At 51.3% G+C, this 18,382-nt stretch overlaps 1 protein-coding gene across 1 annotated transcript in view; it reads left to right on the top strand.

Annotated features, from left to right (window-relative positions):
- LOC136591789 (polyunsaturated fatty acid lipoxygenase ALOX15B-like) overlaps positions 1–18,382 on the top strand; it is a 116,146-nt gene that overhangs the window by 68,534 nt on the left and 29,230 nt on the right. Inside the window, exons 9-10 of the mRNA XM_066588551.1 lie at positions 17,625–17,828; positions 18,255–18,341. Coding sequence (XP_066444648.1) covers positions 17,625–17,828; positions 18,255–18,341 — 291 coding nt within the window. The remainder of the gene's footprint in view (positions 1–17,624; positions 17,829–18,254; positions 18,342–18,382) is intronic.

Here is an 18,382-nt window from a genome sequence, read left to right as displayed (position 1 = left end):
GGATTATGAGCGTGCGGGGAGAGAAAGCATTCTGCAGAAGGAGAAGCTGCGGTCAGCCAGGTCGCTGATGGACCAGACCACCAGTAAAGGGAAAAAAGATGCAATCAGCAGCAGCATACAGGATTGTAAGGACTGTATACAGAGGTGCAAGGAGGAGAGGGACAGGATTCTAGAGCAAAGTGGTCCCTTTAGGGAAATATTACTTAACAGTGATAGATTCTCCAAAATGGCATCAGGACACAGTGGTCACAAGGAGGCTGATCACTCCAGCGATGGGGACAGCAATGGTGACACTTCTGATGAGGACACCTACCAGGCTAGTCTGAGGGAGCAGCCTATCTGTTCAGGAGAGCAGACCCAGAGTGGCACTACAACCACCAGCAGCCTCCGGCCGGAGCAGGTAGCGCTGCCTCTAACCTCCGGGGATTCGGATGCGGAGGAAGATAAAAGCGATGGGGGTGCTTGGATAATGCAGCAGATAAGGCTGTTGACATCCCCCCTAATATAAACAGCCTTCTGTTTACCGGAGGAGGATGTCAAGATCAAGGCGAAAAAAGGGAAAAAAAGAACCAGGTACAGGAAAAGTATGTGTATGTGAAGGGGGGCGCTGGTTTGGCTGCGAAGTCGGATCAGGGCACCCCCACCCTGAGAACCCCGGTTTCTGACTCTGCAGTGGGTTTTGAACATGGGAACGGGGATAAAGCAGTTAAACTGGCCGGGTCCTCTGTCCCTGTTTCAGTTAGTGCAGTGACAGAAACAGCCAGCAGGGCGGCCAGCACAGGACAAGGCAAGGTGGCAAAAGAGTTTGGCAGTGGCGGAACTGCCAGCGCCAGTAAGGCCAGTGATGCGGAGGGTGCTGCGGGATCGGGGGTCCCCACTGCGACAGGTCGGTCTACAGGGGTCCCTCAGTCTAAGTCCCAGGCACTCAGTGATGTGGAGGCTGCTGGCAAAAGTAAAGGAAAAAGCAAAAATAAAAATACTAAAAGCGCCAGAATGCAGAGTGCTGACCATGGGGGGGTCATTACGGCAGTTGCAGCTGCACAAGATGGGGCAGCGGTGCCACCCCCAGGTTTACCAAGGCCAAAACCAAACCTGCTTCTAACCCCAAGTCTGGTCCAGAGGGTGTCGGTGTGGATGTTTCTAGTGCGGCCCGTGTGTCTGATGCTCCGACGCACTCGGAGGTACGGGCTGCAGCTAGTGTTCCCAGCACAAGGGGACCTACTGTACATATAGGCACAGGTTCTGTGGATAGTCGGGGTGTATCACAGGTTCCAGTCGTCCCTTCTGGCAGTGACAACAGCTGGTAGGAGTTATGGCAGTGTTGCCACTGGAGGGGTCCTCCTTGTCTCCAGGGTCTAGAGAGGGCGTATTGCAACAGCGCCTCCTGGGGGCTCCACGGAAGGGGGAGAGTTCAATCACAGTTGGAGGAAGAGAGGTGGACCTATCTCTTTGGACAGAGGGACACGGCTTGGGGGTCTTCTGAGAGCAAAGGGGGGAGACCGTATGGTCCCTACCGACACCCGGGCAGGACATAGGTCATAGGAATGTGGTCCGCCTTTGCTGGAAAGGCAATGATACATGCCCCCCGAGGGCGAGAGTAGTGGAGCTTCTACTGAAGATGGGCTTTAGGGCGGTTGACATGTTTGCCCTTATCCATCCCTACGGCACGTCTGAGTTTGACATCAGTTTTGTTCGCCCAGAGGGTCTAGAACTCTTTTGGGGGAATTACGAGCTGATGAAAAGCGAGCCCGGCTGGCGAGACTTTGCCGTCCAGGTGGTGTCTCGCCAGAACGATATCAAGAAGGTGACCGTTTTGACTCGTAACGAGTCGCTTTCTTGTTTTGATATAATGACATGGCTCGGTCGATATGGAGAGGTGACAGACATGCCCAGAAAGAACAGGGACGAGCACGGCATCTGGTTCGGGGCCTGAACGTTTATGGTCAAGCTGAAGCGTTCAGGTAACTCAGTGGCACACATACCATCTGCAGCCTTCCTCGGCAGGGATCGTATCCTGGCCTTTTACCAGGGGCAGCCGAAGCTCTGGCACAGGTGCGGCGACCCCTCACACTTGAGCGCCGCTTGTAAGACCTTGAAGTGCGCTCTGTGTGGGGGTGTGGGTCATTTAGCCGCCTCCTGTGCGGAGATTAGGTGTAACTTGTGTGGTGATCTCGGTAAACCATTCAGTCACTGCCCACGCTCCTTTGCCAATGCGGTCTCAGCCCCTACGGAGGGGGGCCATGGTGCGGCCTCTGGGGGTGAGGGGACTAGCAGAGGTGGGGGAGCTAAGGAGCCAGGGAAGAACCGTCAAAAGACGCCTGCTGAGCAGAGGTGTCAGGACAAACGCAGACGGAGCAGGGAGCTGACAGGAGCCAAAGTGGCAGGTGGATCAATGGTGGCCCCTGTTCCTGAAGCAAATTTTGCGGCTGAGGCCTTGAGGGACAGCAAAGTGGATGAAGGGGACAGGAGGATCCAGAGGAAGGAGGGAAAGACCAACTCTTCAGATTCCTCCCACTATGAGAGTGTGGATGAGTGGAAGGAAAGAGGTGGTTAGAGAAACGGCGTAAGCTAGGTGCCACTAGGAGAAAGCGAAGGGGGGATTCAAGACCTTCTCCCACCCCGGGCCAAGTACTGGAAGGAGAAGCCTGCTCGCCTTCAGTTGGACTCTCCAATAGGTACCGGGCCCTTCAAGACATGTCTTCCTCCTCTGAGGGGGAAGCGAAGAGCAAGGTGCCTGGGGCAAAGAAAGGGTCAACGGGGGGCGCTGAGTCTCCTCCTCGTGGAGGCATAGCTCCTTCCAGGGAGGGGGCTACTCTGGAGCCTGGAAACAAGGACGATGGGGTCGGGGGATCCCCTGCTATGGACACATCCGTGTCCAAAAAAAGAAGCAAGGGGCTTTCCTCCGACCCCGAAGAAGCGGGTGTGAGGAAGAAAGCCGGTGTGAGGAAGAAAGCCATCTAATTTTATCACTCATGATGGCGGCACCCACTCCGCTGACATCGATTAATGTTGCCAGCATTAAGTCCGATACGGCTAGATTTACGGCCTTTGATTTTCTCGGCCGCGCTGAAGCCGACATTTTATTTTTGCAGGAGACCAGGCTGTCTGATTTGGCAGCCATACATAAGGCAAAAAGGGAGTGGAGGTCAGGCCCTTCCTACTGGTCTCTTGAGGCTGAGCCGTATAGGGGAGTGGCGGTCCTTTTTACCGCAGCGGTTGAATGACGACGAGTAATTGAATTAGAAATGGGAAGGTGCCTGATCTTAAATGTCCTCATGAAGGGACAAGAATTGAGACTTGTCAACATCTATGGTCCCCAGTCAAAAAAGGACAGAAAGAGTCTCTTTATGAGGATCAAGCCCTACATTTTTACCAGCCGCCAAGTTGTCTTTGGAGGTGACTTTAATACAGTCACGAGAGCCCGCGATAGGGGAGGCTCTGGAGACAGGCGGTTGGCTTTTGTCTGAACAGGTAGCGCCTGTACAACGGCCTGAGGAAGAAACTTGAACATCTCGTTTTGACTGGAGGTAGCCGCGAGGAGATCTCCAGAGCGAAGTCTTTACTCAAGACGTGCCAGTATGACAGACACGCATCCTTGGTTTTTGAGAGGGATTTCGGGAAGTACCGCTCGCCCGACCCTAACAGAAACTGTAGGATGTCAGTGAATAGTAAAGTGGTCACTGGACTGATCGATAGTACAGGATCCCTGAATTGATCCAGATCAGGGATTCTAGAGGTCATCAGATCCTACTACTCGCAACTCTTGGGAAAGAGGGATCTAGATTCGGAAGTGATGTCGGCTTTCCTGGCTGAAACTGTCCCTGAGCTGGAAGTAGACACCTCTCTTGGCGTTTTGACAGAAGAGATCAGAGAAGAGGAAGTTAGACTGGCGATTGATGGGCTCCGGCTCAAAAAGTCGCCAGGTCCGGATGGATTAACATCCGAGTATTATAAGACCTTCAAGGACCTCTTGAGTCCCCTCTTGACGGAAATATTCAATGAGTGTCTTTCCTCGGGCACTCTGCCAAAGTCAATGAGGAGGTCGGCCTTGATCATTCTGTCAAAGGGTAAAGACTCGAGCGCTATTGAGAACTGGCATCCCATAGCGCTTCTCAATACGGACAGGAAGGTTCTGGCAAAAGTGCTGTTTAATCGGCTGGTGAAGTTTTCACCCCAGCTCCTCTCGGGGGCCCAGTGTTGCTCTGTTCCAGGCTGTAGCACCTTTAGTGCTGTTCTCGGTGTCCGGGAGGCAGTGGAGCAGGGTAGAGCTGGTCACTGGGAGGGGTACTTGCTGTCCTTGGATCAGGCCAAAGCGTTTGATTGGGTTAATCATGAGTACCTCTGGTCAGTCCTTCTGAGATATGGCCTGCCAGTGGGTTTTGTTGATTGGCTGCGAACATTGTATGTAGGGGCTGAGACTTTCCCGCTGGTGAACGGTTGGCTTGGCCGACCTTTTGAGGTGGGGTCCGGCATCCATCAGGGCTGTCCTCTAAGTCCCCTTTTGTATGCGTTTACGATAGATCCCTTCCTTAGGAGGGTTGATTGTGGACCTATAGCAGGGGTTGGGATGGACCAGGCGGTGCCGGAGGCTACTCTGAGGGCAGTGGCGTATGCCGATGATGTCACACTCTTTGTGTCCTCGAGAGAGGAGGCAGAGTTTGTGGTGTCGGAGGTGGACCGCTACTCGGAAGCTTCCGGGTCTATGGACAACTGGGATAAGTGTGAAAGTCTCTGGTTAGGAAGGGGGGATCCTACGTTTGATTTCCCGGACACCCTTCTGGTGCCCCAAACTTCTGCAAAAGTACTTGGCATCAAATTGGGCCAGGGGGATTACCCCTTGCAAAATTGGGTGGACAGGCTGGATGGTGCAACTCACAAGGTTAATCAGTGGAAGGGTTGGTCTTTGACCCTTGGGGAAAGAATTAGCCTGATCAAAACATACCTGCTCCCGTTATTCATCTACCTGGGCAGCGTATGCATTTTGCCAGAGCCTCTCTGGACCCGGGTCTACAACCTGTTCTTCCTAATGTTGTGGGGGAATAGGTTGAACCTGATCAGGAGAGATGTTACATACCGCACGAGGAGACTAGGGGGGTTATCTATGGTCAACCCCGTGATGTTTCTTGTAAACACCTTTTTTAAGATCAACATAGGCAACCTCTGGCAAGAGAGGGCTCCTCCGTGGGTCTGCTCCTGCCGCGGATGGCTTCAGCTTTTCTTCCAGGAATGGAAGACAGGAGGGCGAGTGAAGGACCTTCGCATGCAGCACGAATATCTCCCGGCTTACGCTACCTTGGTTCTGAAGCTGATACGCCGGTGGGGTCTGGGGATGTGGGAAATCAGGACTCTGACGAGGAGGCTCCTCGACGAAAGAGTCCTGTTGACCCATTTCCAGAAGCCCCTGGTGCTCAAGGACTGCCCAAGTCGGGACCTGGAGGGAGGGTTACGTTTACTGAATTCAACCCGGGTCCCCGTGAAGTTTTGGGACTTGGCTTGGCGCTGCTTTCACGGGAGACTGTATGTAAGGGGTAACTTGAAGAGCAGGCCTCTGATTGACAGGGGTTGCCCCCGTCAGGAGTGCAGCGACGTGCTGGAAAGCATGGAGCATTTCCTGCTTCAGTGCCCCTTTAATACAGAGGTATACCAATGGGTAGGGGTCTCCATAGGCTGGCCTCAGCTGGCACACCTCTCTTATGCGGAGTAGGCTTATGGATCCTTCAGAGGTCTCGGTGGCAGGGACCGCTGCACTTTATTCCTAGTTAGCCTAGTGGTCAGGTTCCACATCTGGAGTGCACGGTGCCTGATCTCGACGGAACTGAAAGTCCTCCCCGTGGATACGGTCTGTAGGAACATCCTGGGTGACCTGGTGAAGGTGCGTTCTTTGGAGTATGAGAGGCTGGGCACATCTAACGCTTCTCTCCTATGGAGAGGGCTTGTATTTCATTAGGGACAGTATTTTTTTTCCTTAATCTTCTAGGGGCAGAGTAGGGAGAGAGGAGGGACAGGATAGGGAGAGAGGAGGGATAGGGCAGGGACAGGTTTCCATGAAGGGTCAGACTGAGGGTCAGACTAAGGACAGTCTAGGGCAAATTAGGGAGAGAATAGGGAGACCTTTTTTTTTCAAAAATGCAAGGGATAGAACATTGTGATGTCTGGTCCCGGCTTATCACCTCCAATCCCGGTGGGGGGCTGTGAGTGCACCATGAAGCTTTTTGTTTTGGTTTGGGCAAGATGGAGTGAAGTAGGGCTGCAGGAGAGCCGACCTTAGGCTTTCGGGTTATGTTAATATAAATCATGTATATTGGTTAATGTATGTTTATATGTATATATTCACGTTTTGGGTGGTAGTTAGGTTGGGTGGGGTGTTGGGGGGAGTGGTTTCACGCCCAGAGCCGTAGCCTGGCACGTCCCGAACATTGAACTCTGGGCACTGACTGGTGGAGCCGGCATGGCCCCCAGGCTGTGGCAGGCAGAGTGTTGTATAGTGTATATATATATATACTGTATATATAATTTTTTATTTTTTAAACGGTGTGGCTTGGTGCATCCTGAATTTTAGAACTCTTGGCACGGACTGGTGGAGCAGGCATGGCCCCCAAGCTGCACTGGAGACCCAAAAAAAAAAAATTTTGTTATGTTTGTATGGTTGGCTTGTAGAGATGAGCGAACGTACTCGTAATGAGTACTTACGCACCCGAGTACCGCCATTTTCGAGTACTTCAGTACTCGGGCGTAAAGATTCGGGGGGCGCCGGGGGGGCGGGGAGAGGCGCGACGGTGCGGGGGGGAGCAGTGGGGAACAGGGGGGAGCCCTCTCTCTCTCCCTCTCCCCCCCACTCCTCACTGCTACCCCCCGTGCCGCCACAGCACCCCCCGAATCTTTACGCGCGAGTACTGCTGTACTCGAAAATGGCGGTGCTCGGGTGCGTAAGTAGTCGTAACGAGTACGTTCGCTCATCTCTATTGGCTTGGTCTTTATTTTCATATTTTGTTAATTATTGGTATCTGTTATGTTTACGTTATTGCCTAATTTTGTTTATGATGGGGTTTCAGTGCGGTACGGCTGGACCTGGAGGTTTAGTTTTATTTTCTGGATAGCTGTATGCTCTTCTTTTAAGTATGTTGTGTTTTGTGTTGAGTGTGTGCGCGAGTGTACGGCAGGGGGGAGGGGAGACCAGATATGGGGTTTCTTTTGTTTGTGGACCATGGACTCTGGGTGAAGGGCCTTATCTCTGTATACGGTTGTATTATTATTATTTACTATTGTTACAGTTTGCTTTTATTGTTATGTTTCATACTTTTATAATAAAAGATCTACAGGATGTAACTCAGGAGCAGTACAGGATAAGTAATGTATGTATACAGTGACTCCACCAGCAGAATAGTGAGTGCAGCTCTGGAGTATAATACAGGATGTAACTCAGGATCAGTACAGGATAAGTAATGTATGTACAGAGTGACTCCACCAGCAGAATAGTGAGTGCAGCTCTGGGGTATAATACAGGGTGTAACTCAGGATCAGTACAGGATAAGTAATGTATGTACACAGTGACTCCACCAGCAGAATAGTGAGTGCAGCTCTGGGGTATAATACAGCATGTAACTCAGGAGAAGTACAGGATAAGTAATGTATGTACACAGTGACTCCACCAGCAGAATAGTGAGTGCAGCTCTGGAGTATAATACAGGATGTAACTCAGGATCAGTACAGGATAAGTAATGTATGTACACAGTGACTCCAGCAGAATAGTGAGTGCAGCTCTGCAGTATAATACAGGATGTAACTCAGGATCAGTACAGGATAAGTAATGTATGTACACAGTGACTCCACCAGCAGAATAGTGAGTGCAGCTCTGGGGTATAATACAGGATGTAACTCAGGAGCAGTACAGGATAAGTAATGTATGTACACAGTGACTCCACCAGCAGAATAGTGAGTGCAGCTCTGGAGTATAATACAGGATGTAACTCAGGAGCAGTACAGGATAAGTAATGTATGTACACAGTGACTCCACCAGCAGAATAGTGAGCGCAGCTCTGCAGTATAATACAGGGTGTAACTCAGGATCAGTACAGGATAAGTAATGTATGTACACAGTGACTCCACCAGCAGAATAGTGAGTGCAGCTCTGGAGTATAATACAGGATGTAACTCAGGAGCAGTACAGGATAAGTAATGTATGTACACAGTGACTCCACCAGCAGAATAGTGAGTGCAGCTCTGGAGTATAATACAGGATGTAACTCAGGAGCAGTACAGGATAAGTAATGTATGTACACAGTGACTCCACCAGCAGAATAGTGAGTGCAGCTCTAGGGTATACTACAGGATGTAACTCAGGAGCAGTACAGGATAAGTAATGTATGTACACGGTGACTCCACCAGCGGAATAGTGAGTGCAGCTCTGGGGTATAATACAGGACGTAACTCAGGATCAGTACAGGATAAGTAATATATGTACACAGTGACTCCAGCAGCAGAATAGTGAGTGCAGCTCTGGGGTATAATACAGGATGTAACTCAGGAGCAGTACAGGATAAGTAATGTATGTACACAGTGACTCCACCAGCAGAATAGTGAGTGCAGCTCTGGGGTATAATACAGGATGTAACTCAGGAGCAGTACAGGATAAGTAATGTATGTACACAGTGACTCCACCAGCAGAATAGTGAGTGCATCTCAGGAGTAGGTTGGTTGTTGGAGAGCTCTGCAGGAACCAGGGTGTGGTCAGGAGTCCCAGGTGAAGATCTAGCTGGGATCCCAGGAAGAGTGCACTTTCTCGGGTGCGTGTTTGTAATGGAATCCCGCACCTCCTCCCTCCGATCTCGGTCGGAGGGAGGGAGGGCAGTGATGGCGGCGGCATCAGCGACTGCAACATCTTCGCTACAGGTGCCAGAGAAATCAGCAATGTCAGCAGCGAAGAGGAGGCTTGGAGCTACAAGCAACATGGTGAGGAGAGCGGGTTCTGGTCGTGGCTGCAGTGACACGGCCCGGGTTGACAGCGGGGCCACGGTGGACGTCGCAGCAGGTGAGGTTGTGACCCGCAGTCAGGCCCGCAGGATAAAATGTGAGCCACAGACAGAGGCAAAACTGTCTAAATGGAGTGATAGAAGGGAGGAGGAATCTGTGATAGACCTGGCCTCCAGGTTGGCAAAATATATGCAGGATTACCAGACTGCGGGAAAGATGATCGTCCTGCAGAAAGGGAAACTGCAATCTGCTAGAATGATTAAAGAGCAGAAGTCATCCAAGGAGGATAAAGCAGTGGCCAGGAGGGCAATAAGAGACTGCAAAGACTGTATTAAAATGTGGCAGGCAGTCAGAGAGAAGATCTTGGAGGAGAGCGGCCCCTTTAAGGAGAAACTGACAAATGACGATCGGTTTGCAAAAATGGCGGCAGGGCGCAGTGGCCATGCGCAAACTGACACATCAGGTGATGGGGAGAGTTCGGATGAAGAGGAGTATGAGGATGTGCAGGAGAGTCTGGGGGAGCAGCCTGTGTGCTCTGGTGAGCAATCACTGACCCAGAGCAGCACCACAAGTGCCAGAAGTCTCCTGCCTGAGGAGGTAGAACTGCCACCAACATCAGAGGAGTCTGAGGTGGAGGGGAGAAGGAAGACAGGAGCACTACAAGTGCAGAAGACCCCACAGTTGGAAGCCTCTCCAGATATGGAGGGCTTCATGTTTGGCAATGATTTGCCAGAAAAAGACTCTGTAGTTCATAAAAAAAAGGCAACAGAAGAAACCAGTGAAGGTGCAGGAGAGGTTGGTTTTTGTAGCAGTCCCTGAGAGCACTGGTCCAGCTGAAAAGTCGGATCAGGGCTCTGACCCCAAGAACCCCCCTAGCTCAGGCTCTGAGGTGGGCCGGGAGCGGGGCGTTGGGAAGAAAAGGGCCGAGCTGGTCAGACCCCCTGTCCCTGTGTTAGGTGGTAATGGGGACAGAGAGGTCAGGAAGAAAGGCGCAGAAAAGGCCAGTACAGCTGGAGGTGACCAAGGTGATGGAATGGAGAGCGGCAGCGGTGCCACAGGCATGGAGAGTGGCAGCGGTGCCACAGGCATGGGGAGTGGCAGCGGTGCCACAAGCAACGTTGCAAGCGGGGCCTGTGATGCAGAGGGGGCTCCTGGCCAAGCAGGATCCCGGGCTTCCAGCGATGTGGAGGCCAAAAAGAAAAAAGGGAAAAACAGGAAAAAGAATAAAAACAAAACTGATGAGGTCCTTCCATCTACCTCCGTGAAGGCCAAGACCCAAAGTCCAGATCCAGCTAAAGGAGTGAATGTGAGAGAGAATGCTGGTGATGGGGGAGAGGATGCTGGGGGTGCTGGTTGTTCCTCTGCTACATCTGGCAACGGTGATGCCACACAAGTGGATGCTGGTTTGGGTGGAGGTTCAAGGGATGGTAATGTAGTAAGGCAAGAGGGGTTACAGGTTCCAGTCGCCCCTCCAGCGGCGACAACAACTGGTAGGAGTTATGCCAGTGTCGCCGCTGGAGGGAGTGGGTCCTCCTTGTCTCCAGGCTCTAGGGAGGGCGTTTTGCAACAGCGTCTCCTGGAGGCTTTACGGAAGGGGGAGAGTACAATCACAGTTGGAGGAAGAGAGGTGGATCTATCTCTCTGGAAAGAGAGACATGGCTTGGGTGCCTTCCGAGAGCAAAGGGGGGAGACCGTATGGTCCCTACCGACACCCGGGCAGGACGCAGGTCGTAGGAATGTGGTCCGTCTTCGTTGGAGAGGCAATGATGCATGCCCCCCGAGGGCAAGGGTAGTGGAGCTTCTGCTGAAGATGGGCTTCAGGGCGGTTGACATCTTTGCCCTGATCCATCCCTACGGCACGTCTGAGTTTGACATCAGTTTCGTTCGCCCAGAGGGCCTAGAAATCTTCTGGGGGAATTACGAGCTGGTGAAAAATGAGCCCGGCTGGCGAGACTTTGCCATCCAGGTGGTGTCTCGCCAGAACAGCATCAAGAAGGTGACCGTTTTGACTCGTAACGAGTCACTTTCTTGCTTTGACATCATGACGTGGCTCAGTAGGTACGGAGAGGTGACGGAGATGCCCCAAAAGAACAGGGATGAGCACGGCATATGGTCTGGGGCCTGGACGTTTATGGTCAAGCTGAAGCGTTTAGAAAACTCAGTGGCTCACATACCATCTGCAGCCTTCCTCGGCAGGGATCGTATCTTGGCCTTTTACCAGGGGCAGCCGAAGCTCTGCCACAGGTGCGGCGACCCCTCACTCTTGAGCGCCGCTTGTAAGACCTTGAAGTGCGCTCTGTGTGGGGGTCTGGGTCATCTAGCCACCTCCTGTGCGGAGATTAGGTGTAACCTGTGTGGTGACCTCGGTCACCCGTTTAGTCGCTGCCCACGTTCCTTTGCCAATGCGGTCTCAGCACCTACTGATGGGGGTCATGATGTGGCCTCTGGGGGTGAGGGGACCAGCAGAGGTGGAGGAGCTCAGGAGCCAGTGAAGAACCGCCAAAAGACGCCTGCGGAGCAGAGGCGTCAGGAGAAACGCAGACGGAGCAGGGAGCTGACAGGAGCGCCCACAGCAGGTGGGTCAATGGTGGCCCCTGTTCCAGAAGCAAATCTCGCGGCTGAGGCTTTGAGGGACAGCGATTTAGATGAAGAGGACAGGAGGATCCAGAGGGAGGAGACCAACTCTGCAGATTCCTCCCACTGTGAAAGTGTGGATGAGGAAGGCAAGAGGTGGCTAGAGAAACGGCGTAAGCTAGGTGCCACGAGGAGGAAACGAAGGGGGGATTCAAGATCTTCTCCCACCCCGGGCCAAGTACTGGAAGGAAAAGCCTGCTCACCTCCAGTTGGACTCTCCAATAGGTTCCGAGCCCTCCAAGACATCTCTTCCTCCTCTTCTGAGGGGGAGGCGGAGGGCAAGGTCCCTAGGGCAAAGGAAGGGTCAACAGGGGGCGCTGAGTCTCCACCTCGTGAAGGCATAGTTCCTTCCGGGGTGGAGGCTACTCTGGAGCCTGGAAACAAGGACGACAGGGTCGGGGGATCCCCTGCTATGGACACAACTGTGTCCAAAAAAAGAGGTAAGGGGCTTTCCTCTGACCCCGAGGAAGCGGGTGTGAGGAAGAAAGCCATCTAATTTAATCACTCATGATGGCGGCACCCACTCCGCTGACTCTGGCATCAATTAACGTTGCCAGCATTAAGTCTGATACGGCTAGATTTGCGGCCTTTGATTTTCTCGGCCGCGTTGAAGCCGACATTTTATTTTTGCAGGAGACCAGGCTGTCTGACTTGGCAGCCGTACATAAGGCAAAAAGGGAGTGGAGGTCAGGCCCTTCCTACTGGTCTCTTGCGGCCGAGCCGTATAGCGGAGTGGCGGTTCTTTTTACCGCAGCGGTTGAATGCCGACGAGTTATTGAATTAGAAATGGGAAGGTGCCTGATCTTAGATGTCCTCATGAAGGGACAAGAATTGAGACTTGTCAACATCTACGGTCCCCAGTCAAAAAAGGACAGGAAGAGTCTCTTTATGAGGATCAAGCCCTACCTTTTTACCAGCCGCCAAGTTGTCTTTGGAGGTGACTTTAATGCAGTCACAAGAGCCCGCGATAGGGGAGGCTCTGGAGACAGGCGGTTGACTTTTGACAGCGTCGCACTTAATAGCATAGCTAGCGAGGCTCGCCTGGTGGATGTCCACATCCGGCACACCCCAGGCCACGAGGGGTTCACCTATTATAGAGGTCAGAGCAGGTCTAGAATAGACAGGTTTTATTTGAAGGAGGAAGCCATCTCTTCACCAGTGTCCGTTGTTGAGGTGGAATTCTCCGACCACTGTCTAATATTGTTTTCTCTGAATGTTGCAGAGACCCCCCGGATGGGCAGAGGTTTTTGGAGACTGAATTCATCACTCCTGGAGGAAGCAGAGATAAGACAGTCCTTTGAGGATTTTCTGCAGAGCCAGGTACCATTACTGGATCTCTGTAGCAGTAAGTCAGAGTGGTGGGAGATGTTCAAGAGGAGGGCGGCAAGGTTCTTCCGAGAGCTCTCCAACCTCAGATGCCTGGACAGGTACCGCCTGTACAACGGCCTGAGGAGGAAACTCGAACATCTCATTTCGACTGGAGGTAGCCGCGAGGAGATCTCCAGAGTGAAATCTTTGCTCAAGAAGTGCCAGTATGACAGACACGCATCCTTGGTTTTTGAGAGGGATTTCGGGAAGTACCGCTCGCCCGACCCTTACAGAAACTGTAGGATGTCAGTGAATAGTAAAGTGGTCACTGGACTGATCGATAGTACAGGATCCCTGAATCGATCCAGATCAGGGATTTTGGAGGTCGTCAGATCCTACTACTCGCAACTCTTGGGAAAGAGGGATCTAGATTCGGAAGTAATGTCGGCTTTCCTGGCTGAAACTGTCCCTGAGCCGGGGGTAGACACCTCTCTTGATGTTTTGACAGGAGAGATCAGAATAGAGGAAGTTAAACTGGCGATTGATGGGCTCCGGCTCAAAAAATCGCCAGGACCGGACGGACTAACATCCGAGTATTATAAGACCTTCAAGGACCTCTTGAGTCCCCTCTTGACGGAGGTATTAAATGAGTGTCTTTCCTCGGGCACTCTGCCAAAGTCAATGAGGAGGTCAGCTTTGATCCTTCTGTCAAAGGGTAAAGACTCGAGCCGTATTGAGAACTGGCGTCCCATAGCACTTCTCAATACGGACAGGAAGGTTCTGGCAAAAGTGCTGTTTAATCGGTTGGTCAAGTTTGCACCCCGGCTCCTCTCGGGCGCCCAGCATTGCTCTGTTCCAGGCCGTAGCACCTTTAGCGCTGTTCTTGGTGTCCGGGAGGCAGTGGAGCAGGGTAGGGCTGGTCACTGGGAGGGGTACTTGCTGTCCTTGGACCAGGCCAAAGCGTTTGATCGGGTTAACCACGAGTACCTCTGGTCAGTCCTTCTGAGATACGGCCTGCCAGTGGGGTTTGTTGATTGGCTGCGAACATTGTATGCAGGGGCTGAGACTTTCCCGCTGGTGAACGGTTGGCTTGGCCGCCCTTTTGAGGTGGGGTCCGGTGTCCGTCAGGGCTGTCCTCTAAGTCCCCTGTTGTATGTGTTTGCGATAGATCCCTTCCTTAGGAGGGTTGATTGTGGACCTATAGCAGGGGTCGGGATGGACCGGGTGGTGCCGGAGGCTACCCTGAGGGCAGTGGCATACGCCGATGATGTCACGCTCTTCGTATCCTCAAGGGAGGAGGCGGAGTTTGTGTTGTCAGAGGTGGATGGCTACTCAGAGGCATCTGGGTCCAGGGTCAACTGGGATAAGTGCGAAAGTCTCTGGTTAGGAAGGGGGGATCCTGTGTTTGATCTCCCGGACACTCTTCCGGTGCCCCAGACTTCAGCAAAAGTTCTTGGCATCAAATTTGGCCAGGGGGATTACCCCATGCAAAATTGGGTAGACAGGCTGGATGGTGCCACTCAGAAGGTAAACCAGTGGAAGGGTTGGTCTTTAACCCTTCGGGAAAGAGTTAGCTTGATCAAAACATACCTGCTCCCTTTATTCATCTACCTGGGCAGCGTATGCATTTTGCCAGAGCCTCTCTGGACCCGGGTCTACAACCTGTTCTTCCTAATGTTGTGGGGGAACAGGTTGAACCTGATCAGGAGAGATGTTACATACCGCACGAGGAGACTAGGGGGGTTGTCTATGGTCAACCCTGTGGTGTTTCTTGTAGACACCTTCTTTAAGATCAACATAGGCAACCTCTGGCAAGAGAGGGCTCCTCCGTGGGTCTACTCCTGCCGGGGATGGTTTCGGCCCTTCTTCCAGGAATGGGAGACAGGAGGGCGAGTGAAGGACCTTCGCACGCAGCACGGACATCTCCCGGCTTACGCTACCTTGGTTCTGAAGGTGATACGCCGGTGGGGTCTGGGGATGTGGGAGATCAGGACTCTGACGAGGAGGCTCCTCGACGAAAGAGTCCTGTTGACCCATTTCCAGAAGCCCCTGGCGCTCAAGGACTGCCCAAGTCGGGACCTGGAGGGAGGGTTACGTTTACTGAATTCAACCCGGGTCCCCTTGAAGTTTTGGGACTTGGCTTGGCGCTGCTTTCACGGGAGACTGTATGTAAGGGGTAACTTGAAGAGCAGGCCTCTGATTGACAGGGGTTGCCCCCGTCAGGAGTGCAGCGACGTGCTGGAAAGCATGGAGCATTTCCTGCTTCAGTGCCCCTTTAATACAGAGGTATACCAACGGGTAGGGGTCTCCATAGGCTGGCGTCAGCTGGCACACCTCTCCTACGCGGAGTGGGCTTATGGAGCGTTCAGAGGCCTTGGTGGCAGGGACCGCTGCACTTTATTTCTAGTTAGCCTAGTGGTCAGGTTCCACATCTGGAGTGCACGGTGCCTGATTTCGACGGAACTGAAAGTCCTCCCCGTGGATACGGTATGTAGGAACATCCTGGGTGACCTGGTGAAGGTGCGTTCTTTGGAGTATGAGAGGCTGGGCAGATCTAAAGCTTCTCTCCTATGGAGAGGGCTTGTATTTTGTTAGGGACAGTGTTTTCTTAATCTTCTAGGGGCAGAGTAGGGAGAGAATAGGGACAGGATAGGGAAAGAGGAGGGATAGGGCAGGGACAGTTTTCCATGAAGGGTCAGACTGAGGGGCAGACTAAGGACAGTCTAGGGCAAATTAGGGAGAGAATAGGGACACCTTTTTAAATTCAAGGGATAGAACATTGTGATGTCTGTGCCCGGCTTATCACCTCCAATCCCGGTGGGGGGCTGTGAGTGCACCATGAAGCTTTTTGTTTTGGTATGGGCAAAATGGAATGAAGTAGGGCTGCAGGTGAGCCGACCTTAGGCTTTCGGGTTATGTATATAGTATATATTATGTATGTTGGTTGGAGTGTATTATGCTTTTGTATATATTGTATATTGTATATATTCACGTTCTGGGTGGTAGTTAGGTTGGGTGGGGAGTTGGGGGGAGAGGGATTCACGCCTCGAGCCGTAGCCTGGCACGTCCCGAACATTGAACTCTGGGCACGGACTGGTGGAGCGGGCATGGCCCCCAGGCTGCGGCAGGCACAGTGTGCTATTTCCTAAAAAAAACAAAAACAAAAAAAAACCCTGGTGTGGCTTGGCACATCCTGAACTAAGAACTCTGGGCATGGACTGGTGGAGCAGGCTTGGCCCCCAAGCTGCACTGGGGACCCAAAAAAAAAACAAAAAACAAACAAAAAAAAAAAACAAAAAAAAAAAAACCAAGCATATTTTTAGTTAGTTATTTATGCCAGTTGGCTCGGTCTTTCTGTTTGAATTTGCTTATTTATGTTGTTATTTCAGTTATTTCTGCTGTTTATGTTATTGCTTACATTTGTTCTGTGTGGGTACAGTGCGGTACGGCTGGACCGGGAGTTAGAGTTTACAGGGTTTTATGTAGTTATAGTTTCCTTAGTTTTATATTTTAGGTATATACCTGTATATTGTGTTATGGTTGTATATTGTGTTATATGTTGAGTGTGTATGTGTGTGGGTGTGTACGTCGGGGAGGAAACCCGGATATGGACATTTTACTTTGTTTATGGATCACGGACTGTGGGGGAAGGGCCTTATATTGCTTTATATGGTTATTCTTATTGTTACAGTTTGTCTTTGTTGTGTTTTTTACTTTTATAATAAAAGATATACAGGATATAACTCAGGAGCAGTACAGGATAAGTAATGTATGTACACAGTGACTCCACCAGCAGAATAGTGAGTGCAGCTCTGGGGTATAATACAGGATGTAACTCAGGAGCAGTACAGGATAAGTAATGTATGTACACAGTGACTCCACCAGCAGAATAGTGAGCGCAGCTCTGCAGTATAATACAGGGTGTAACTCAGGATCAGTACAGGATAAGTAATGTATGTACACAGTGACTCCACCAGCAGAATAGTGAGTGCAGCTCTGGAGTATAATACAGGATGTAACTCAGGAGCAGTACAGGATAAGTTATATATGTACACAGTGACTCCACCAGCAGAATAGTGAGTACAGCTCTGGAGTACAATACAAGATGTAACTCAGGAGCAGTACAGGATAAGTAATGTATGTACACAGTGACTCCACCAGCAGAATAGTGAGTTCAGCTCTGCAGTATAATACAGGATGTAACTCAGGAGCAGTACATGATAAGTAATGTATGTACACAGTGACTCCACCAGCGGAATAGTGAGTGCAGCTCTGGAGTATAATACAGGATGTAACTCAGGATCAGTACAGGATAAGTAATGTATGTACACAGTGACTCCAGCAGCAGAATAGTGAGTGCAGCTCTGGGGTATAATACAGGATGTAACTCAGGAGCAGTACAGGATAAGTAATGTATGTACACAGTGACCCCACCAGCAGAATAGTGAGTGCAGCTCTGGAGTATAATACAGGATGTAACTCAGGAGCAGTACAGGATAAGTAATCTATGTACATAGTGACTCCACCAGCAGAATAGTGAGTGCAGCTCTGGAGTATAATACGGGATGTAACTCAGGATCAGTACAGGGTAACTAACCCACTGACACCACCAGCAGAATTATGAGTTCAGCTTTGGAATGAACATTTTTTTTAATACTGACTTTAACACCTTTATTGAGATTCTTTGGATGTCTCATCTGCTTCCATTATAGTTGGGTCAGACTCCAGGAGAACAGACACCAATCTTCCTGCCGAGTGACTCTGAGTGGGACTGGACTTTGGCCAAGATCTGGGTGCGAAGTGCTGAGTTCCAGGTTCATCAGACCGCCTATCACCTGCTCCACACCCATCTCTTTGCTGAAGTGTTTAACGTTGCGACCAACCGGCAGCTGCCTCGTAACCACCCAGTGTACAAGGTGAGGAGTGAGATGTCCACCCCATGGTTGGGTCTCAGCCTAAACAGGACTTGTAGCAGAGCTGAATAGTCTTTACTTATTGACTCATACTTTGACCCCCGTCATATATGGCTCTATCCAATACGCAATCTCTGGTCTGGATCTGTAAAGTTTGATGGCTGTTGGGCATGACACATGGCACCTACTGAAAACCAGGCCTGATAGACTGGTAAGGTGCCCACTCACCACTCAGCCGATACAACCATCTGTGTCCATCCTTCCTCATAATCCTCCTCTGTGCGGGGAGAATGATCATCTTTAACCAATGGAGCCCTGCGGTAATGGTGGACGTGTGTCAGACGCTCGGCTCTGGTTTATTGTGTATTTTACTACAATCTCTGCTCAACCGACAACCAGATTCATTCTTCATTCTCATTGTTTCTCCAGCTCCTCATCCCTCATCTGCGCTACACTCTGGACATCAACACTCTCGCCAGACAGTTTCTCATTGGTCCAGGGGGCGTCTTTGATCAAGTGAGTCCATTATATGTATACATACAACCTGTGATGGGGGC

Source organism: Eleutherodactylus coqui, chromosome 1 (genome assembly GCF_035609145.1).
Source record: "Eleutherodactylus coqui strain aEleCoq1 chromosome 1, aEleCoq1.hap1, whole genome shotgun sequence".
NCBI classification, from domain to species: Eukaryota; Metazoa; Chordata; class Amphibia; order Anura; family Eleutherodactylidae; genus Eleutherodactylus; species Eleutherodactylus coqui.
Note: the sequence above shows the minus strand (reverse complement) of the source record. Positions and strands in the feature narration are given on the sequence as shown.